The sequence below is a fragment of the Anas platyrhynchos genome, chromosome 23 (genome assembly GCF_047663525.1).
Source record: "Anas platyrhynchos isolate ZD024472 breed Pekin duck chromosome 23, IASCAAS_PekinDuck_T2T, whole genome shotgun sequence".
Classification (NCBI taxonomy): Eukaryota; Metazoa; Chordata; class Aves; order Anseriformes; family Anatidae; genus Anas; species Anas platyrhynchos.
This window is the reverse complement of record NC_092609.1, coordinates 2,091,331-2,113,790: the sequence shown is the minus strand read 5'-3', so window position 1 is coordinate 2,113,790 and position 22,460 is coordinate 2,091,331. Positions and strand designations below refer to the sequence as shown.

At 55.9% G+C, this 22,460-nt stretch overlaps 1 protein-coding gene across 6 annotated transcripts in view; it reads left to right on the top strand.

The window, feature by feature from the left end:
* The first annotated feature begins 3,196 nt into the window (after window positions 1–3,196).
* BIN3 (bridging integrator 3) overlaps window positions 3,197–22,460 on the top strand; it is a 30,315-nt gene continuing 11,051 nt past the window's right edge. Inside the window, exons 1-8 of one of the 6 annotated variants that reach the window (XM_072027126.1) lie at window positions 6,450–6,621; window positions 9,492–9,626; window positions 11,558–11,606; window positions 15,210–15,318; window positions 17,472–17,512; window positions 18,133–18,194; window positions 21,282–21,418; window positions 21,694–21,734. In XM_072027126.1, the coding sequence (XP_071883227.1) occupies window positions 6,618–6,621; window positions 9,492–9,626; window positions 11,558–11,606; window positions 15,210–15,318; window positions 17,472–17,512; window positions 18,133–18,194; window positions 21,282–21,418; window positions 21,694–21,734 (578 nt within the window). In that variant the 5' untranslated portion in view covers window positions 6,450–6,617. Of the gene's footprint in view, window positions 3,296–6,449; window positions 6,622–9,491; window positions 9,627–11,557; window positions 11,607–15,209; window positions 15,319–17,471; window positions 17,513–18,132; window positions 18,195–21,281; window positions 21,419–21,693; window positions 21,735–22,460 lie in introns of those variants that run through there. The other 5 variants (XM_072027128.1, XM_038166960.2, XM_038166961.2 and 2 more) reach the window with 5 other exon arrangements.

The window sequence follows — 22,460 nt, the reverse complement described above, 5'->3', positions numbered from 1 at the left end:
CTTAACGGGGTGAATTTGGGGGGGGGACCCGTCAAGGTGAGGAGCACCCTTGGGTGGCGAAACGTGCGGCGTGCGTGCGGCACCTTGCACGAAAATGTTGGTTGCCACGGAAACACGGCACTTGCCATCCCCGTTCTGGGGAGGAGGGAAGGGTTTGCCAGGCACGGCGACACAACTTGCTGCCTTCTCCCCCCCTTCTCGGCCCCGGCCTCCCCAGGAGGCTGCCAAAAACCTCGCCGAGGGGTTTTTTGGGGCTCCACGGGACAGGAATTGGTTTTTGAGGAAGAGAAGTGGGAGATGAGGTCCCCGTCCCTGAGGCTGGGGGATGTGTGTCGAGGAGTTTTCGGAGCTCTAGTGGTTTTGGGATCGCTCCTGGGGGCTTCTCGGCCTCTCCTGCTGCCTCGATGGGAGAAATCTTGAGGTGAATCGTCTCAAAAAGGGTGCTTGGGGTGTTTTGGGATCTCCTGGTTCCATGTGGTGCCGTCCTCCCTTCTCTTCCCGGCCCCTTTCCAGCCTCCACCTTGAGAAAAATTAAAAAAAAATTGGACAGGGAAGGTTGTCGCCGCCCCGAAACGTGCCCAAAGCGGCCACGCCAAGAGCAGGGAGTTCATCGAAGGTGGCTCAACCCCCCAAAAAAATAAAAAAAAAAAGAACCAGGGCACCCCGCTCCCCGACACGTGCAGGGAGCCCCGGGGCGCTCACCCCAACCTTTGCCCTTCATGTCGCCTCCCTGCCAGCACCCCGAAACTAATTGCGCCCACGCCACGCCACGCACACCTCTCCCAGGGGCTCTTTTAACCATTTTCCCCCAAATCTTCCCCAAATCCCGCTAATTTTCCTCAGTCACCCCCTCAAGGGGACGATCCCGGGCTCGGGGTGCCCACCTTGGCGGGCGCAATCCCTGCCCAGTGTCACCTCCCTCGCTCCCCGTGCGCTAATCCCGTGTCCTCACCGGTGTCGCTAACACCTTCCCAGTTTAGCAGCATCAGCTGGGGCTGTAATTACCCGGCTGTGGGTTTTTTTTTGGGGTAATTACCTGCCGCTAATCGATCAAAGCCACCCTTGGCACCTGGCCCTGCCCGGTGGCCCCGTGCCGGGGCACGTGCCGGCACCAACCCGGTGCCACCGACACCTTTTTGGGATTTCGCCTCCCTCCCCGGCTGAGAGGGGTTGGGGACATCGTGGTTGGTGGCACCGAGGGTTTTGCCGTACCCTACAAAAACCCCATTGCTCCCCTGTCACCCCCATTCCCACCTCCAGCCCCACTTTTGTGGCTTTTCACCCCAAAACCTGCTTCACCCATCCTCATTTTTCCCCCTTTCCGCCTGCTCCCAGCCTCTCCAGCAGCCTTCCTCCCCTCCTCCTCCTCCTCTTCCTCACCCAGGGAGTGTCTTTTTTTATTTTTATTTTTATTTTTATTTTTATTTTTATTTTTATTTTTATTTTTATTTTTATTTATTTTTATTTTTATTTTTATTTTTATTTTTATTTTTATTTTTATTTTTATTTTTATTTTTATTTTTATTTTTATATTATTTATCCCAACACAGGGTGGGGAGGGAGATAATTCCCCCATCCCTCTTCCCCTCCCACCCCACCCCAGAACCTGTTGCAAGTTATTTTCCCGAATTTCCCATGTTTTGTATTGAAACCGAGGATATTTTTTTTATTTTATTTTTTTATATATATATTTTTTTCAGTTTCCTTTCTGAAAATAACTCCCAAACTATAATTTCCTCCCACTTGCTTTTTCCCCTCCTTATTTTGCTGCGCGGAGTCGCCGGTTTGGCAGAGCGGTGCCTTTCCTTTTGGGGTGGGGAGGGGGAAATTATGGGGTGGTTGGGGTGGTGGCACCGGGACGGGGCCGTCCCCAGCCCCCAAGGGGACGGGGATCCCCAGGGGACGTTTTTTGGGGGTCTGGGGGCAGCTGGGGGGCTTTATGGGATTTTTCTTTGGATGCTTTTCGCTCCCCCTTTTGGGATTCCATTGGGATGGGGTTTGGGATCCCAATGGGACAGGATTTGGGAGGTCATCGATATGGGATTTGGGAGCCCACCAGGATGGGATTTGGGATCTCATCGGGACATGGTTTAGGAGCCCACCAGGACGGGATTTGGGACCCCATTGGGGCAGGATTTGGGAGGTTGTTGGTACAGGATTTAGGATCCCAGCAGAAGGGTTTGGGGAGCCCACCAGGACATTATTTAGGAGCTCATTGGGACAGGATTTAGGAACCATCAGGATGGGATTTGGGAGCCCTACAGGAGAGGATTTGGGAGCCCATTGGTACAGGATTTAGGAGCCCATTAGGATGGGATTTAGGAACCCATTAAGATGAGATTTGGGAGCCTATTAGGACAGGATTTAGGGATCTATTAGGATGGGATTTGGGTGCCCATTGGTATGGGATTTAGGAACCCGTTATGATGGGATTTAGGAGCCTGCTAGGACAGGATTTAGGGACCCATTAGGATAGGATTTGGGAACCCATCATGATGGGGTTTGGGACCCCACCAGGACGTCATTTAGGATTCCACCAGGATGGGATTTGGGATCCTGTTTGGGATGGGATTTGGGTTCTCACCAGGACAGGATTTAGCACCCTACTGGGATGGGATTTGGGATCCTACAAGGATAAGATTTAGGAACCTGTTGGGACAGGATTTGGGGTCCCATCAGGATGGGATTTAGGATCCCACCATGAGGGGTTTGGGGATCCTGCTTGGGATGGGATGTGGGAACTCATTGGGACAGGATTTGGGGTCTCACCAGGAGATCATTTAGGATCCCACAAGGATAAGATTTGGGAACCTGTTTGGGATGGGATTTTGGGTCCCACCAGGACAGGATTTGGGATCCTACCAGGACATCATTTGGGGTCCCACAACGATGGGATTTGGGATCCTGTTTGGGATGAGATTTGGGGTCCTGTTTGGGATGGGATTTGGGATCTCACCAGGACATCATCTGGGGTCCCACCAGGCTGGGATTTGGGATCCCATTGGGATGGGATTTGGGGTCCCATTGGGATGGGATTCGGGGCCCCCACCACAGCAGCCCCTTTCCACCCCCCCTCCCCCACCCCCCCATAGCACCCCCATGACGTCACCCCCCCCACGCCATCCCCCCATGACGTCACACCTCGAATCACTCCCCCCCCACCCCACCACCACCACCCAGCCCGGCACGGCAAGAGTTAACTCCCCCCCCGGGGAGCCGTGACGTCACGGCGGGGCCGGAAGGGGCGGGACCCCGGGCGGCTGCGACTTCCGGGAGCGGCGGGGACCATGAGCTGGTGAGCGGGGGGGGGCCGGGGGGGCCCGGGGGGGTCCTGAGGGGGCCGGGGGGGTCCAGGGGGGGTCCTGGGGGGTCCGTTTTGGGTTCTAGGGGCTGAGGTGGGGGCGTGGAGAGGGTTTGGGGGGGGGTTGGGGGGGTTATTGGGGGGTGTGGTAGTGGGGGGGGGCGTGGGGGGGGCCTGAGGGGCCTAAGGGGGGCCTGGGGGGGGCGTTTGGGGCCTGGGGGGGGCCCTGAGGGGCCCTGAGGGGCCTGGGGGGGGGCATTGGGGGCATGGGGGGGTCTGGGGGGGACATTGGGGTCATGGGGGGGGTCTGGGGGGGGCGTTGGGGGCGTGGGGGGGGCCTGAGGGGGGTATTAGGGGGGTGGGGGGGGCAATGGGGGGGTCACAGGGTTTGTGGGGGGTTGGAGGGGGTCTGACCCCTAATAATGTATGGCTGGGGGGGTGATAGGGTTTGGGGGGGGGCAGGTCTGTAATAATTTGGATAATTTGGGGGGGGGGCTGGTGCGTGATGGTGTAGGGACTGGGGGGGGGTCACAAAGTGTAGGGGGGTTGGGGGGGGGTCAGGGTATGGAAGGGGGGGGCGCTGACCCCTAATAATGTATGGCTGGGAGGGTGATAGGGTTTGGGGGGGTGATAGGGTTTGGGGGGGCAGGTCTGTGATAATTTGGGGGGGGGGATGATTTATGGACTGGGGGGGCCTGGTTTGTAATGAGATATGGGGGGGGGCTGCCCCGTACCGGTGTGTGGATATAGGGGGCCGCAGGGGGGGCTGGTCCGTAATAATGGGGGGGGGGGGGGCTGGCACGTATGGGGGGGGCAGGTCTGTGTATGGAGCAGGTGGGGGGGCCGCAGCCGGTGGGTGGGGGGTGTGGGCACGGAACTGACACCGGGTGGGGGGTGCAGGTTGGGTAACCAGCTTATGGGGTGAGTTATGGGGTGGCTGATTTGTGGGGTGAGTTATAGGGGAACTGGCTTAAAGGGTGAGTTATAGGGTTACTGACCCGTGGGGTAACTTACGGGATAACTGACTTGTGGGGTAACTTACTTATAGGGTAACTGACTTGTGGGGTAAGTTATGGGGCAACTTACAGGGTAACTGACTTACGGGGCAACTTGTGGGCTAACTTGTGGGGTAACTTACAGGGTAACTAACTTACAGGGTAACTTGTGGGGTAACTGACTTACAAGGTAACTTATAGGGTAACTAACTTGTGGGGTAAATGACAGGGTAACTAACTTACAGGGTAACTTATGGGTAACTAATTTATGGGGTAACTTATAGGGTAACTTACAGGGTAACTTATAGGGTTACTGGTTTGTGCGGTAATGGATTTGTGGGGTAACGTATAGGGTAACTAATTTGTGGGGTAATTTATGGGGTAACTTATAGGGTAACTAACTTACAGGGTAACTTGGGGGATAACTTATAGGGTAACTAACTTGTGGGGTGACTGACTTACAAGGTAACTTATAGGGTAACGGACTTGTGGGGTAACTTATAGGGTAACTAATTTATAGGGTAACTGACTTGTGGGGTAACTTATAGGGTAATGGTAACTTATGGGGTGACTGACAGGGTAACTCTCAGGCTGTGAGCGCAGCCTCGGGGCCGTGCCACCCCATGGGCACCCCATAAGGACCCGAAGCCTCCTGCTGCCTGGGCCAGGCTGTGAAACCCCAATCAAAGACCCTAAATCCCCCAAATTCCCCCCTGCGTTTGTCCGTCCAGACACCACTGCCCTATTCCCACTGCCTCCTGTCTTCCCGCTGCCTTTTTTTACTGATTCTGCTAGAAACGACCCCAGACCGCAGCCCGGCCCCGAGAGGAAAAAACCTTCGGGGTCGGGGGCCAGGATGGGGAAAAATGCGAGATTTTGGGGCTGGGAGCAGGGAAAAGTCATGGATTTAGAGGCCGGGGGGGGCTCACGGATTAATGGGGTTTCAGCACACGCCGCACGTGCCTTTTGCTGCAAGATCGGGTTTTTTTGGGTCCTTTTCCTTTTCATCTTTCGCCTGGGGAGGAAGAAAAAGGTCACGGCGAGGAACGGGGGGGGGCCATAAGGCGCCCGCCATCAGGCTCCTCTTTCTTCTCCCCCCACGTCACTCCTCGAGCGGGGCCGGGACCCCGCGGGGGACACAATCGGCCTCAGTGCGTCCTAAATACCCCTGCCTGCCCCTAAATCCCGCTGCCCCCCCCCAACGATGAATCGAGCTATTCACGGGGGGGAGCGCGGCGTGACGCGGGGCGGCGTCAGAGCGAGGAGGAACCCGAGGTGGGTGCTGCCCTGCCACGAGGCCCAGCGTTATGTTTTCTGCCAAAAAACGGGGATTTTGGTACAACGAGGCCGTTTGCGAGCCTTATAAATCGGGGCCTTATAAATTCCGCCTTTTAATCCCGTTTTTTCTCCTCTCTAAGAGTTCAGCAGGTTGGGGTCCAAAAATTCGTCCCTGTGCCGATTTTCTGCGCTTTCTGTGGGTTTTCCGAGCAGTTTGTGGCAACCCAAACGTTTTTTTTTAAGGTTTTTGGGAACCTGTGAACCCAAAAAGCTGCTGCAGCTCGCAGGCAGCCTGCTAGAGCTGCTATTTATGGGGTCAAAACCCCAAAAAACGCGTTAAGGGAATGTTTGGTAGCGCGGCACCGCTCGGCACGAGGTCTTTTGGGGTGGGTTTTGGGGTCGTGGGACTGAGCCGAGCTCATGCTGAGGGCACCGGGTGTCAAAGGGTCGGGGCGGTGGGGGCTGGTGGTGCTTTGCTCCCGAAATATTTGGGGGTGTGCTATAGGGTGAGGGGGCTGGGGGAGCGGCCCCAAAAGGGAAATTGCTGGGGGGACGGGGATTGGGTGCAGCGGGGCTGTGGCAGATGTGTGGGTCAGTTTTTCAGCCATATTTTAAATATTTTGGGGTTCAGGCTGGGTTTTTAAGCGTGTTTTAGACCTGGAGGCGTGCCGTGCCTTGGGGTCGTCGGCACCGCTCCCCATTCTCCCAGCTTTCAGCAGAAATTAGGATCCGGAGATAAAAACGGGCTAAAACCAGACAGAATCAGGCTCTCGGGCACCCCGTGCCGAGGGGAGCACCCATGGGTGCCCTTCAGGAGCTGCCCCCCCGGCGGGCTTCACGCGCGGTTATCCCTTAATTATTATTTTTTTCCCCGTTTCCTTCGTGCAGGTAGCAGAAAAAAAAACCAACAATGTTCTAGTTGAGCCACAACCGTGTTTCACAACCGTGCTTAAAATGGATATTTTTGTAGCGCAGGCAGGGCCTAAAACAGCCTTGCAAAATTTCTGCTCGCCCACGCGCCTGGCGTGAGTAATTTTCTTTTGATGGGTGAGTAAAATATCATTAGTTTTTGCTGTTTTTTTTTTTTTTTATATATATATGTGTTTTTTTTTTTTTTTAACGGGCTCATCTCGGATCGGGTGGGAGAGTTCTGACATTATTTTGGATTTCGCTGAGCGCCGGCGCCCCGTGTGCTGCCGGGCACGGGCTAAACGCAGGGCTCTGACCCCAAACCCACCCCAAATCCACCCCAAACCCACCCCAAACAGGTCTTTATGGCCTCATCCCGTGCCACAAGACCTCACCCTGACCCTTTTCAGTGTCTTTTTTCTCCGTGCTTGCAGCCACGGGGCTTTTTTTTTTTTATAGGGTCGCGCTTCCTCGCGCCCTTTCGCTCCCTCCCTGGTGCCTTTTTCCCCACCCCGTGACCTCCCGCGGGGCTCCAGCGGGGAGAAGCGAGGCCGAATTTTGGCGCAGCGTCTCGCCCGGCACACAAGCTGTTTGTGAGCCCTTGGAATCATTTTTTCCTTGCGCATCAGGGCTCTGTTTGGAGCGGTTGCCAGGAGTTCCTCCGAGGCAGGGGGAGCGGGGTGGGACGGTGCATGCGGTTTCCATGGACACCCCGGAGTACAGCGAGGCAGCCAGAGCCATGCGAGAGGTTTTCCTTCCAACCACCGCTGCCTTCCTCACCTGTGCCGGGCTGGAATTCCCCTGCTTCGAGGGCACAAAGCTGTTTTTAGGGGATTTTCGAGGATTTGGAAAGGATTCGGGCGGCCCCGAGGCTGGAGACCCCTGGGGCAGGAGGCTGGGGGCGGGTTTCGCACCAGCTCTCCCCACGTTTTCTCTCTTTGGGTCCTGTTTTAGACCCGATAAGAAACTTAGGGCTCCTCCTCGAGCATTTTTAGGGCTGCCTTCACACCTCCAGGCCTTTGGGGTGCCCTGGTGTCCCCCGTGGCATCCCAAAACGCCGTTTTGGCTGGCGGGAGAGGTGATGGGGCGGCAGGACCCGGCACCGGTGGCGCTGCTCCTGCTCCTCTTCCCCTTGGCCAAACCCTGCCGGTGGCACGGGGACACCCAGCACCGATGGCACCTCGGGGCCATGCAGGAGCAGAGCTTTTGGGGCGATTTCTGCCTTTTTCTGGAGTTTCTGCCTCTCCTTTCTGATGCTTTCCTGAGCGCAGGAGGCACCGCTGCAGGGGACAGAGCTCCCTCCGGACGCAGAGGCGGTGCCTGAGGTCTGCTGGTGAGGAATTAGAAGTCATTCCTTCTCCATTCTCCTATTTTTTATGATTTCCCCGACCTGCTGGCGCGTCCGGGAGCGCTTTGATCTCTCCCAGGTAGCCTCCACCCTGCTCACACGCCGCTGTCCCTGCACCTTGCACCGAACCCTCTCCAAAATTTGGGCACCAGCGGGGAGAAGGGGAGCTCTTGGCACAGCTCCGACCCCCACAAAGGGGGTCCTAGGGCTGGTTTTCATCCCAAAATGTTTTTTTGGGGGGGATTAGGGGTGAGCATCCTATTTTTAGGAGCTCTCAGCACACCACAGGTCAAGGTTTGGGGTCCTTAGCACTGGGGGCCTGGCTGCGCTCAGGGAGCTTTCATTGCGGTGCGAAAAATCGATGTTTTTGGTGGAAATTTTGGTGGAAATTCAAGCAGTGAATAGTTCTGGCCGAAGTCCAGGCTACGCTGTTTTGCTGCCACTTGGTTTTTTGTTGTTTTTTTTTTCTTGATGGGGGAAAGAAAAACCAACAGAAACCCAACCAAAAAACGCAACGTGCCCGGCCGTGCTCGGGGAGGGTCCCGCAGGATGGTGGCTCTCTGGACGCAGCCTTAAGGTCTTTTTTTTCCCTAATTAAAGCAGTTTTGGGCTGGCAGTCCCTGCCCGGCCTCGTTTCAGGGGACCGTGGCGGAGTGGGAGCTCCGTCTTTTTATCCCCAGGTCCCCACGGAGCTCGTCGAGCCGCGCTCCCCCCAGCCTGCGAGGTTTGTTTCGTGCATCCCGGGGAGGATTCGCCTCTTTTTTTTTTTCTTTTTTCTTTTTTTTTTTGCACGGGTTTGTGCATGGAAAAGCCAAGTAAATATGTGACATTGCTGGGAAAACTTCAGAGCAAATTAGCCACAGCTTCTCCCACCTTCCCCTCCCTGGGGTTCCTGCACATCCCCGAGTAGAAGCTCGCAGGATTCTCTCCACCCACACTTTTTTTCCTACTTTCAGCCGTTCCCACCCCCTCCCCTCGGTGCTTCGCCCTCCTCCCTCCCGTCCCAGCCCCGTCAGCCTCGCAGAAGTCACCGCCGTGTCCCCGGCCAGCCCCTTTTTTTGGGGGGGGACACGGACGAGGGGCTTGGCTGCGACCGGAGGGGGAACGCTGCCGTGAGTCAGCCCGCGCGCTCTTCAGGAACACGATTTCAAGGGATTTCACACCCCAAACACAGCCCCGGCTTCCTCTCGCTCAGCAGAAACCAAAAACGCGCCCGTTCGGCTTTCCCCTGGGGGCGTGCAGCCCCACGGCCGGATTTTGGGGTGATTTTTGGCCCCCCTGGGTGCGCGCAAAGCCCCCATCACCCCGGGGGGCTCACGGCACCGAGCCACCTCCCTGGGATTTGTCACAAAACGCCCTTCGTACGGTCTCCAACTAGAATAAAACCCCTCTGAAGTTTTATTCTTTATTTTAATGCCTTGAATGCTTGCAGTGTTGTATTTTTGGTTGCCTGCTGTCCCCTCAATTCTGCAGGGGGGGGACACGGAGCCCCAGGGGGACACCGAGGGGACACCAAGTCCCCGCTGCCAGCAGCACCCTGCCACCGCGGTCCTGAGCGCCCAGCCCATCATTTACTTTAAAATCTGGGCTAAAATCATCTCCTCTTTCCTCTCCCTCGCTGCTTTTATTCCTGCTCGTGCGTTTTTCCTCATCCTTGCAGATCCGTGTGACAAGGTAAAGGTTTGGGGACCGGGAAATCCCGCGGTGCAGGGAGAGGGGCAGGCACCGCACGGGAGATGCTGCGCCCCTCTTCCTCCTCCTCCTCCTCCTCTTCCTCCCTCCAGCCCGGCTTCAGGTGGGCTCGTGGCATCGCTCTGCCTCTCGCCCCTCTTTTTTTTTTTGCTTTTTTTCCTCAATTTGAGGCACCCAGGGGAGCAGCAGCGTGCCCACCACGCTTTAATTGCCATCTTAATTAACCTGCGCTGCCCAGCCGCAGCTCCAGGACCTCCAAGCTTCTCGCCCTGAAGACCCCGTCTTTTTTTCCCCAAATTGTGCCTTTTTCCCCCCACAATCGCTGCTCGGCCCTGCCTGGCTGCAGCCCACAGCTCCCTCGTCCTGGCTTCTTTCCCAGCCTGAGCCAGTGCGGATTTCTCCTCCTGCCACCGAGCTGGGTTTATGCAGTCACTTCCAAAAACATCTAGTGACGGCACCTGGCTTCCAGGACAGCCTGTGCCTGGGAGAAGAAGGGAGCTACCTCATTTTGGTTTAAATTTGACCCGTGCAGGAAAACAGAAAGCAAAAATCCTTCATTTACGTTGTTTTGTTGTTTTTTTTTTTTCACTCTTTCTTCCTGTAAGGCACCGCACGCCCAGTTAGTGACGGGGTAATTATACGCCAGGCGAGTGTTTGTTTAGAAAAGAAGTGTGATTCACGGCTGCCCGGCATGCCCCGGGAGCTGGAAAGGGTTAAAAACCCCTAAAATTATCTCACACTTGAACCGGAGGACAATAAACAGGAAGCTCTGCAGAAATTTTTAAATTTAAGCCCGGTGACTCAGGCTGGGCGCTAAGGGCTCGGGGCCGGCTTCGTTACCGGCGGCTAATTACACCGTTGGTTGGCAAACGCTGCCAAAACTCGGCGAAAAGAGGCAGGGAGGGATCAGGAGGGGTTGGATAACCTCGTTTTTAACCTCTTTTTTTTGGCTTTTCCTGGAGTCGGTGGGGCTTCGTGGCGAGCGCTTTGCCCAGCACCCGTTGGCCGCATCCGATGGCGAGCGGAATGAGCTCAGGAGCCAGCCCGGCCGGTGGCCAAACCCTGGTCCTGCCGTGCCCTTCAGCAGCCCCTCTTTGGGTAGAGGGGTCCGAGGGGGCTCTGCCACCCTCCAGGAAGAGCCCCCCAAAAAATTGGGGCTGGGACGTGCCTGCAGAGGAGCCGCAGGAGGGCTCCCGTTGAGGCATCTCCGGGAAGAGAGGTTGGCGTTGTCTTTGGGACCATTTTTTTGGTTAATTAAAGCAGTACAATGCCCAAATGGCACACATTGGGAGATTTTGGGCACAACATTTTAATCTCTTTGACTTAATTAAAGACAGCACTTGCATTCCTGGCTTTTTATGATCCCGATAAGGGGAACAAACCCTGTTATTCCCGGGGTGGCCGCCTGCCCGCGGCGCCCTGCCGTACGGCGTGCGATTTCCTTCGAGTACTCTTCACCTCCGAGCTAGCTCACGTGGGGAAACCAATTTAGGTAACCCAGATTTTACTCGCAACCCTATTAGGGATTTTAAGAATGAAGGCTGGCAGGTGAGCCGCTCCTACAGCTGTTGTACCGGAGAAATCCTTTGAAGCGGCTTGCAGCTCCAGACACTCGGGCTGTTACTTTTTTTAATATCCTCTTGCTAAATATTTACAGGGTTTGTTGTGTTTTGTGTGTGTGTGTGTGTGTTGTTTTTTTTTTTTTTCCCTCCCCTTCAGATTTGTTGGGAAGCGTGGCGCGTTCTCCAGCCGCTCGCCGTGCCAAGGACTGCCTGCAGCATCCCTCCTCGCTTCCTATCGCCGGGGCAGGGAAAAGGGGACGGCGGCGGCTGGAGAGCAGCGAGCAGGAGGGAAAAAAGGGGCTCTGAGAGGGGAGCATGCTTTGTACAAGGCTTCTTGCCCCAAAAATCCAGCCTTTTTCACCCCTTTTGCTGAGGATGGGGCTGGCGGAGCTGGGCTTTTGCTGCGGCGCCGCGCTCGAGGCCGGCTCCGCTCACCCCTTCTCCTCCCCTCTCTCCCTTCTCTCTTTTCCAGGATACCGTTCAAGATCGGGCAGCCCAAGAAACAGATTGTACCCAAGACAGTGAGTAAACCGATTCCCCCTTTTTTAGCTCCAGCCTTTGATCATGTGGCTGATGAGTCAAGCCAGCACTTTGACTCGTCCCATTTTGCCAGCGCGCGCGCGTGTGTGTGTGTGTGTGAGTGCGCGCGCGTGGGAGGGAGATGGGAGCGAGCAAGAAACCTGTTGCAAGCTCTGACCAGCGCCCAGCTCCTCGTGCGAGGAGTGAGGGGGAGTCCCGAGCTGGGGGAGAGGATTTCGGTTGGGATCCGCTCCCTTTTCGGGGCTGGGGAGGGGGGACGAGGGGATGGAGAGCTCGGAGGGGCTGGCACGGTTTTCCTCGGAGATGGCTGAACGGGCTTCCTTCCTTCCTTCCTTCTTTCAGCAATGGCTTGTTTGTTCAGCCTTGCTGAGCAGATGGAGGAGGAGGAGTGGTTCAGCTCGCTGAATATAACTGTTTCCAAAGAAAGGCTTATAAGCCGAGATGCTTAGTGCTCGGGCGTGAATTAATTTGTGCTGCGCAGCATTTGCTTTAAAAGCAAATTAAAAAAGCATTTTGTATTCTCGGGCGTTTTCGAGGCTCCTATCCCGAGCGCTGCTCCTCGCAGCTGCCTGCGGTGTTTTCCCTCCTCGAGCAGATGGTCCTTGCCTTTGTCCCGTGCAGCAAAGCTCTGGCACCTCTCGGGAGCTGCCCCTGGAAGCTATCCCGTGTACCTTGCCCTAAAATCAGAGCGAGCACGGGGGAGACCTCGTTCTTACAACGCTAATTCCTGGGGGCGAGTGGGCGCGCGTGGTTCTGGGGCAGTTTCTCCTTGGGTCATGATGTTCCCCCCTCCCAGGGGCTAATTCTGCTGCTCCCTTTTTGTCTCAGTTCTCATTTTTTATTGATTTACTCAATATATACTCAATTTATTTACCCAATCCTGCTCGTTTCGGGACCCCCGCGTTGCCCTGCTCTCAGATTTTGCCTCTCACCCCTGATTTCCAACCCCGGCAGCCTTTCCTGCTCCCTCAATAACCACCTCCTCTGCAGCTCGGGGTGACCTGGACATCTTCCTTGGACATCTCCATCCCACCCTGGTTGACTTTGGCTTTTTCTCTGTTTTTTTTCTGTTTTTTCCCTGCCACGCGAGCCCCTCGGGGAGCTCGCTTTCCCCCGAGCCGCTGCCGTGCGCTGTTGGGAGGCAGTTGGCAGGCGTTGCTTATAGATATAGATACGTGTGTGTGTATTAAATAGAACAGCCCAGAATATCCGGCAGGCAGGGGTTCATTCGGCAGCACCAGCTTTTCCAGGCCTTTTCCTTCCCTTCCCCAAAGCAGCACAGCAATTTTTGTGCCAGCCGGGCGCCGGTTTTGATGTGCCCCCCCGTTTATGGATCGTGCCGATCCTCGACAGGCAGCAGATCCTTGGAGAGCTGAAAATAGGAAGCCCAGAGCCTGGTAACCTCACAGTAAGTGCAAAGTGCAGCCCTTCCAAGGAGAACAAACGGCAGGAAACCGTCCATCGCCCCGGGAAGGAGGCGCTCAGCACCGGCTCCGTGGCGTGGAAGCGTCGGGGCTGCTCCACAGCTTTCAGCCACCTCGAGGCCCCCGGGTTTTAGCTCCCGGCTGCAGGCTGAGAGGTTTCTCCATCTGCCTTGGGGGCCTGGGGGAGCGGCGGTGGCAGGCGAGCTCTGGTTTCGTGGCCTGTGATGTTCCAGATGTCGGTCTCCGGAGCCCGCTGCAGGAAGTGGGAAGGTGCGGCACCGCCAGCGCCGCGTCCCGAGCCGGTCCGAGGGGAAGTGGTTGCGGGGAGAAAATCTCCCACTCACGGAGATCAGGCCACAAAAGAAGAGGATAAAGAAAAGAAGAAGAAGAAAAAGAAAAAACAACAGCATTTATCAGCATCTAACTTATTTGGCTCTCCGTAGCTCGAGCGCAGGAGAGGGGAGGATCGCTCTGCGAGAGAGGCTGAGCTCACCAGCAAGCCTTTTTTTTTTTTTTCTCTTTTTTTCTGTTTCTTTTTATTTTTCTGATGAAACGCTGCCGGGGTTGGTGTCAGATCTAGGCCGGTAGTAGTACTGAAAGGCAATTTGTCTGGGCTGCAGAGGGGATTAGTCATGACTCCCTGTGCCCACTCGCTTCTGATCCTCCGGAGAAGGGCACGGTGTCAGCCGCGGCTCAGCTCTTCAGGTGGAAGGAAACCCCCGTGGAAAGCGGGCGGCTGGTGAACTGAAGTGCTCTCCCAGCGCCCCCCCCAGCCCTGCCCCTGCCTCCTTTCCACCTTAACCTGGGCAAATCCACGGGCAGACAGCGTAATCTCTCCCCTCCTCTCCCCTGCAAAGAGCAGCTGTCACCGGGGCGCGGGGGCTCTAATGCGCACGGCGGAGCAGGGCGCAGGGGACGCGGTGCCACGGCCCGGTTAAACCCGTGCCCAGCGAGAGGACTTGAACCTGTCAGAGCTGGATCTCTCTGCATAACATTCCTCGCTCCAACCCAACGCAGAATTGAAGCCTCTTAGGGCAGAGCTGCTCTCCCTGCCCTCCCCCAGGCCGCTTTCCATCCGCGCCAAGGTTACGCCGGAGCCGTGGCTGTCACCCGAGCTCCGCTGCGGCTCCGGCTGGCTGAAGTTCACCGCTGTCACCCCCAGGTTGTCCCCTGCTCCTCACCGGGGTCTGGGTGATGCGAGCAGGCAGCTAGATGGGAGAAGGAGCCGGCCTCGTGTCCCTGTGGGGCACGGAGATGGCTCCGCCGCATCCCACCCACGGCCGGGGATGAGCCGGGGGCTTCGTCCCCGCTCGGGATGGGGGAGGTCAGAGCTGGGATGAAGCCCCCTCTGTCTCACCCGGCTTTTACCCCGGCCTGACTCAGCTGGAGAGCTAACCTGGGGTGAGTCAGCTTGGCAGGGAGCGGAGCTGAGCCCTCCAGCCTGCCAAGCCTCCCCGCCTTGACTCATCCCGGCAGCGCTGGGCTCCCCAGGGGTGGCGGAGCAGGAGCAGGAGCAGGAGGATTCCGCTGCGTGCAGCTGCCTGCCGGCCGCCTCTTTCCATCGGGCCCCACCAGAGAGCTGGAAATCTCCAAAAAAAACAGAGGGAACGGCGGTGGGGTGAAACCCAGGGACATGAGTTCAAGCGTTTTGCTCCTTTTTGCTCTTTTCATTCAATCTTCGGCAGGATGTGACCCACCTCTGCAGGTGGAGCTGCTGCTTTTTTCTCCTTTTAGTGTTCCCAGCATTTCCTGGGAGCTCCGTGCACTCCTCCAGCTCGCTGGATGGAGGATTTGGAGAGCCCTTGGAGTCCCAGGTATGCCCAGACCCTGCCCGGGGCATCGCTTTGGCTCAGGGCTCCGCAGAGAGCATCCCCCCGTGAGAGAGCATCCTGCCCTGGTTCTCCCCTTGTTTGATGACACGACAAAAGCTCAGCAGAAGTTCCAGGTCATGGCAGAATTGGTGGCCTAATTCCGTGGCTTTCTTCTTTCGGAGAGGAGGGAGGAGGAAGCTTTTGCTTCCTGCTTTCTCCCAAGGTCCGTGAAAAGGCTGAGACCACTGGAACATGTAGAAATCAGCTAGTCCTCCTCCTCCGGGAAGAGAAATTAACCTCAGGGGAGCGAGGAGGTTCCTCACGGTCCCTTATTTCCATCTCTTTGTAGTGTTGGCTTTGGGCTCGCTTCATCGCCTCGTAACCGTGGTGTGGATTCGGAAACTGCCCCGAGAGCGGAGGGAGGTTATCGCGGGTGTCTGCAAACCAAAAATAAGTGGGTGAGAAAGCAGAGCCCCGTTTCCCTTCGGTGCTTTTAAGAACTCGTCGTTCCTTTAACAGAAAATTAAAAAGATTTAAAAGGAAAAGCCAGAGAAAGCAATTCTGCATGGAGGAGCCCGCGATGCCTGGAAGAAACAGCGGCGGGTACAGAAACGCGTTTCGATTTGGAGGTTTCAGAAAGAGGCGGCGGCGAAGTGGGATTATTTTAACACCACAGCAACTTCCCTTCGGGATATTGCAATTTTCATGCCTGTGCTGCTTCTTCTCGTTACCCTCCACGTGCTAATCCTATCCCTAGCCCTTTGCCGGGAGTGTCGGGGCTGCGCGGCCACGGCTGATGGCTCAGCTCGCTCCTCCTCGCTCTCTCCACGTGCCTCTCCCCCATCACTTGTTGCCTTCCATAAATCTGTGTGATAAAAGCAGGTTGTACCCAAGCAGCACCTTGGGGACCCTGCTCCTCGCTGCCCCTGGAGCATCCCCTGGGCTCCTGATGGCTCGGGGGGGGGGCGCGGCGGCGCGCAGACAGGCAGCCAGTTGCTCCTGTGGGCGTGAAAAATAAGAGCAGTCCTCGGGCAGCTGTCTGCGCAGGGATGGAGCTGGAGACGGGAGGCTGAGGAGCTGCCAGGGACATTCACCTCGGTCCCGTGTGGAAGGGACGCGGGCAAAGCGGGTCGGGGGTTTCGGGGGAATTTTTGGGGGGCTGGCACGAGGGGGACCCTCGGGTCGGGGGCTGGAGCTCGGTGCCGGGGAAAGGACGCGGGCAGCCTTCAGAGGACATCTCTCTGAGTCCCACCTGACCCCTCGCTGCTTCGCAACCCCAACAATTCACACCTAGGACGTATAAATAGAGCTCAAGACTCGGCGGTTATTTTCGCAGCCGGAACAGCCATAGAAAACGGAGGGCGATTGGTTTTATTTTTTTAATTTTGGAAGCTGGGTACCTGACCTCCAAGCACCAGCTGCTGCCGAACCGCCGAGCCGTGGTGGGAGCTGCCCCCACAGCGCCCCGTGCCCGCTCTCCAGCGAGGGTTTTGAGCAGCACCGAGGGGATTTGGGGCTCGGTGGAGCTCTTTTGGCAGCGGGGAGAGCCAGCCTGCGTCCCTGGGATGGTGGGAGAGGATGGCGAGGACAGCTGGCTGCTGGGCACGGGGATAAACACTTCACCCCGTGGGGCTGTCAGCCAGCCCGAGGGTTTGAAAAGAGCAAAAAAAGATGCTGCAGAAAGGAGGTTTTAAGACAAAGATTGCTGGGCTCCCTCTTAAAATATCGGTCTTAGCACAGTTTTGATCCAAAAACAAATATCCATGCTAAGTGGTCTGCTTTCACACCCCGCTGTTAGCCTGGGTTTGAAGCCCTCAGGGCAGGGCAAGGGCTGGGAGCAAATCTTTGGGTCCTGCCCGTCCTAGCTGCTTGGATTTCCTTGATTTCCTTCCTAGCAGGGCAGCTTGAGAAGGCAAACGACCCCGCTGCCCGTCCCACGGCGACCCCAGCGTGTGCGCTCCCCCTCGGCTGGTCCATCCAAAGCTTGTGAGGTGTGGGGAGCGCACGTTTCGGCGTGTGTTCAAACAGAGAGCATGGCAGGAAAGCTCCTTAAAATATCTCGTGTCGCTGGAGAGCCGCTGCCAGCTCGCAAGGAGGAGGAAGCCGCCGGCGACGCAGCGCGGGGAGAAGGCTGAGCTGCGCTGCGGGGAGCCCTGCTGCAGCTGGAGGAGCTCGTGGCAGGGAATTGCTGCGGGAGCACGGAGGAAAACGTCCTAGGAGCATACCCAGGGGCACCTCGGAGGATGCAGTCCGGGGGATCGGAGGGCTCGGGAGCGGATTGAGGGTTTTTTTGGGGGAAAAGTTGTCCTGGAGAGGAGGGGGAATGAGTGAGTGGCTACTGGGGTCTGGCTGCTGGGTGCCGTGGTTCTTAGCACGATGCTGGCAGAGGGGAGGAGGTCCTCGCTGCTTTGGGGATATTTGGAATTGAGATTTGGATTTCTGGAAGAGGGAATAAAGACTCGATTTACTTCGGACTCGTAGCTCCCCTTACAGCCGATGCCTCTCCGGGTCCTCGTGGGCATTTCCCGAGGCGTGGGCATGGAGCAGGCAGGTCGCTGCCCTCCCCCTGCAGTATTTCTGAGCTGATTTCCTTCTGTTCTTCTTCCCCCAGGTGGAGAGAGACTTTGAAAGGGAATATGGGAAGCTGCAGCAGTAAGTATGAAGCGTACCGGTACGACAAGACGAGCAGCATACCTCCCTCTCTGCCCTCTCCTTGCATCTGCCCAGGAAATGTTAGCCGGTTACGCTCTTCCCAGCCACTCGTTCCCTGCCCTGTAATTTCGAATTGTTCGGGGTTTCTCTCCTGGCTGGGTGGCCAAAGGTGTCCTAAGACGTCTTTGCAGTGGGGTTGAGGTTTGCAGATTAGGGCGGCTGTGAAGCAGAGGGTGTAAAATTCCCGGGATGCTGGAGGCTTACCAAAGAGCCCGACACCTCCCAGGACAGGGATTGTTTTTACCACGCCGACCGTGGCACGTAAGCTCGCAGCTATCATCTGGAAGCATTTGGCTTTGCTGCTCTGTAAGGAAACGTAAGGACTTAGGAAAATGCGTGGCTTTGAACCAGAGATCACCAAACGAAAAAGGGGGAAAACCATCTGACAGTAACCAGAAAAGGTTGGGCAGCGCTGAACTTCGCAGAGCCCTGCCTGGATATTTTTAACTCCCGACAGAAGCCAGCACATTCAGCACGTAAATGATTTGTTGCATGCATGATACGCTCCGGTTTGTTTCTTTCCAAGTTTTCAGCCTTTGCCTTCTTCTTCCATCTTTCAGATTGGAAGATCAGACCAAAAAACTTCAGAAGGATATGAAGAAAAGCACAGATGCAGACTTGGGTATGTGACTGTAGGATACATAGACTGTGAACTTGGCCACAAAGAGATGAAGTGACTTTCTCGAGATCACATGAGTAATCTGTGACAAGCCTGGAAAACAAATCTAGATCTCAGTCCCACTCAGTTTTCTTAGTTACAAGGCCATCTGCACGAGGGCTGCCGAGCAGCGACTCAACCAAGGGAGCTGGAAGCGTGGTAGGGGCTGGGGCCGTGCCTCCGGGGCTGTGCCTTGCTGTGTGGCCTTGGACGAGTCGCTTTCTTTCCTTTGCCTCAGTTTCTAGGACTGAAAACCAGGAGAAATGATTCCAGTTCTCGTGTCGGGCAGGCAGGAGGAGCCTGTAGAGTTGAGCAATGCCCGTTTAGGTGCTTCAGCTGAAGGCATCTCATGCCAGCTGTAGCCAAAAAAAAAAGTCACGGCAGCTGGAGAAGTGGATCCAGAGGGTGCTGGGCATCAAAACAAGCAGGGCAGCCTGCTGAGACGCAGCAAGGAGCTGTTTTAAACACAGCTGGCTTTTCTCAGCGGGTTTTTGGGGTCGTCCCTGTTTGTCCCAGGCCCCCATAGCCCCAGGAGCTGGGGCAGATGCAGCAGCAGCCAGGTTTGGGCTGGGCTGGTCCAGCACATCTCCAGGGAGCTGGGCTCACGGAGGGCTGGAGGAGTGGGCAGGAGCCCCAGAGGGCACGGTGCCAGCAGGAGGGGTGGCAAATTTGGGGTTTTCCCATAGCAGAGGCTCTCACCTTTGTGTATGTGCTCAGCCAGAGATGAGCACAAATCCCTGCTCTTGCCCGTGCTCTCCCACCCTTCCCAGCACAGCACTGGGAAAGGCACCAGTTACCAGGACAAGTCCTTTCCAGGGTGAAAAGTGCCCTTTTTGGGGACTCTGGTCATTGTCAGGGCTCCATGGTAAGTTTTTCCTTGTGAAGGATTCCCCTCCCCTCCCTTGCAGTGGGCGTTGTTTATATGGAGCATTTCAAGTCCCGGAGGAGCTGTGGGAGGACTTTCTTTTTCCGTTCTGCTACATGGCAGAGGCACAAAACGAGCCTTGGCCAGCTCCAGGAAGATCTGATTTCTCATTTAAAGGCATGAAATCATGAGCGTAAGGGAAGGTTTTGAAGGCAGCCCGAGCAAGGACGGCCGAAGGAAGAGGGAGACAAATCTGATGGAGCGCTGCGGGCTGCCCAGAGGGGGTGCCCTGCTTGCTCAGCTAACATTTAGCCCCCGTGCCCGAGCAAAGCAGCAGTGCATCAGCTTTGTGTGCTCCCCCGAGTGTCTTATTTCTTCCATTCTACCTCTGCGCCGAGGGGGCTGATTATTCACTGCCTGCAAACCCTCCCCAGCAGGCTGGACCTGGTGGCCGGAGTCTCCTCCTTGTGCCAAAAGAGCTCCCAGTGAGGCCGATAGCTCCTCCTGTGCCAAACTTTTCCTGCTCAGCGTGCCCGGGGAAAGGGTACAGGTTATTAGCAGCACTCGGTGCTGTGGCTATTGATCAATAACCCCCTTTTTGCAAAAAAAAAAGAAATAAATAGGGTCTTAATCATGGGAAGAGGATCTTAAATTGGACACCAAAGCTCTCCTTGGGAAATGGGGTGCCCACCAGATCGGTGAAATAAATAACCAGGGGCATCGTCACCCCCTGGCTGCCTTTTTGGGGCCGTGCAGGTGAGATCAGGGATGTTTTACCCCAAATTTTGCATTCAGCCTGAGAAAGCCCAGCTGCTGGCCCAGCCCCGCTGCTCCCCACATCCCCTCGCTGCGGCACACGGTCGGGGAAGGGAAACTCATTTGTTTTCCAGCCGAGGGAGTTCGGCCACGCTCAGCTCCAGCCCGTCCTGGCACAAATCCTTCCTCAGATGTGGTCGCACACATGGATTAGAGCCCCTCTGTTTCAGGGCTGAAATGCCTCAAGCCTTCATGTTGGGGTGATGGACGGCAGCTTTGTTACTCCGCAGCGAGCTGCCCAGCCACTGAGCTTCTGAGCTGCGGATAATTGTGTGTAACCTTTAAATCAGAACGCTTAACCCCCTGATTTATGATCTTAAGCCCCATTATTCAGCCGACTTGAACTTTTTCTATCTCAGCTCGTACAGTAGGAGCCCTTCCAGAGCTGGGCTCAAGCATCTGGCTTTCTGATCTTCAACTGAATAACTTCCAGCAGCAGTGCTGACGAAAAAGAACGATTTTTACTTTTTTTTTAGTAGCATTGACTTTTTTTTTCTTCATTTCACGTCGACGCTTGCCTTTTTGCTCATCTTTTCCCCTTCCGTACCTTGGTTGTTTCACCGGTCTTTAGTCCTAGCCCCGTTGTGGGGGGGGTTAATTTTCTTTAATTAAAGGAGGACGGATTTGTCTGATGGAAAATGAGCACAAAGGGCTCGGCAGGGCAGGAACCGAAGCCCCTCAGCCTGCGCCCTGGTCTTTGGTCTCGGGGTCTTTGCATTTTCCTCTTGCTTTTGGAGTCCGGTTTCCACGGGCAGAAAAATGAGGCTCATCGAGGGAAAGTGCTTAGCAAGCTTGTGTCTCTGCCGCTTGGTGTAGTGCCTATTTTGAGAGGAAAAGAGAGAGAAACCTCGTCTTCCAGTCCTGTCAGTCTGGTCCTTTTCCACCGGCACTAAACCCACTTCAGATATATATTTTTGTAAAGCTGTTTGAAAGACTTAATGGACTGTGATTTTTCTCATTGTGGAAGAGCTGTAGTGAGCCTGAGAGTGACACTTAATAGTCTGTCAAGAAAAGACATTAAAAAAAAAAATCTACATTTTGTTTTTTTTTTAAAAAAAAGAGCAGCGGTTTTGTTAGTCTGGTATTATTTCTGGCAGCATCACAAGCCGTACATCAAAGTGGTGCAGGCTTAACTTATATAAAAACACTTCTCGGGGTGTTTACATGAATGAAGGGCTGGGTTTTTTTTCCCTTTTCATCCCTCAGCCGGTGCTGAATGCCCCCGGGAAGGTTGTGCTGATGTGCAGAGGTCCCCGAATCCGTCCCCGCGCAGGGTTTGGGCTGGGTTCCCCGGGGGTGCGCAGCTCCAGCCGCTCAGACCTGTCCCTCTCCGCTTCCCTCCGCACGCCCCCGGCCCCGGCCACGCTCAGCCATGTCCAAATCGGCCGTGAAAATCTCTTCGGACCTGCTCTCCAACCCCCTGTGCGAGCAGGAGCCCAGCTTCCTGGAGATGGTCACGGCCTTCGACACGGCGATGAAGAGGATGGACGCCTTCAACCAGGAGAAGGTGAGGGTGGCTTTGGGGAGGAGGCACCGGGGGTGCTCGGGGGTAGCTCTGCCCCTTCCAGCCCCATCCTTCCCTCTTTATCCTTGCCTCTGAGTTGTGTTTTCCCCACCAAAACCTCCGTAAATCCTTTTTCTGATTCCGTGTTGGAGGTTTTAGGACACGGGAGGCAAATTGCTTGGTTTTGGGTAAAGGGCACTGCTCATCCCGCAGCGGGCGCTGCGCAAACCCTTTTTCCCACCAGCCTGGCATCTAATCCTCCCTCTTCCTTCCCACAGGTGAATCAGATCCAGAAAACAGTCATAGAGCCTTTGAAAAAGTAAGTACCAGCCTCAAATCGGGGGTTCATCACACCCCTGCCCCTTTTTAGGGCTGCCCCGTGCACACCCCCAGGACAAACCGGTGGCCCCCTTGGTGGGGAAGGCACAGAGCTGGTGCCCTAGCGCCAAATTTATTTATCCGTGCTTTCAAGGACACCTGGGAGGAGTGGTAACGAGCGCGTTGGGTCACCCAGAGGTGTGTTGGTGACTTCCAACCTTTTTTTTTTTCCGGTTAAAAAAGCAAAATGGGCAGCAGGTAGGGGTGGGGTGGCCCAGCCCAGCGCTGTGGGCACTGAGTGTTTGAGCGAGCTCCGTTCCTCTGCAGGTTTTCTATTAAAAAAGCATAGAAAGGGTTTTATTAAAGCACGGAAATGTTTTTAATTTGCTTTAAGGGAAACCTGCTCCGTGTTTTTGTAGCATATTCAAGGAAAGAGTCATCGCAGTGCCAGCGCAAAGGGCAGGTGGGGAATAGGGACAGAAACCAGGTGGCGTTCCCAGTCCCAGGTTGATAACTGGTGAAGGGTTGGGATATCCGAGACCCTGGAAAGCATCTCGCAGCCCTCTGCACGATGCTTTAAATGCTTCTGAAACCGCAGGCACGCGGGGAGCCCCCTGCCAGGAGGAGCGGGGTCCCTGTGCTTTGGGGCTGGGGGCTGCAGGGCTTTGGGGCTGCAGAGATTTAGGTCTTCGGGGCTGGGGGCTTTGGGGTTTCCCCAGGCAATGTA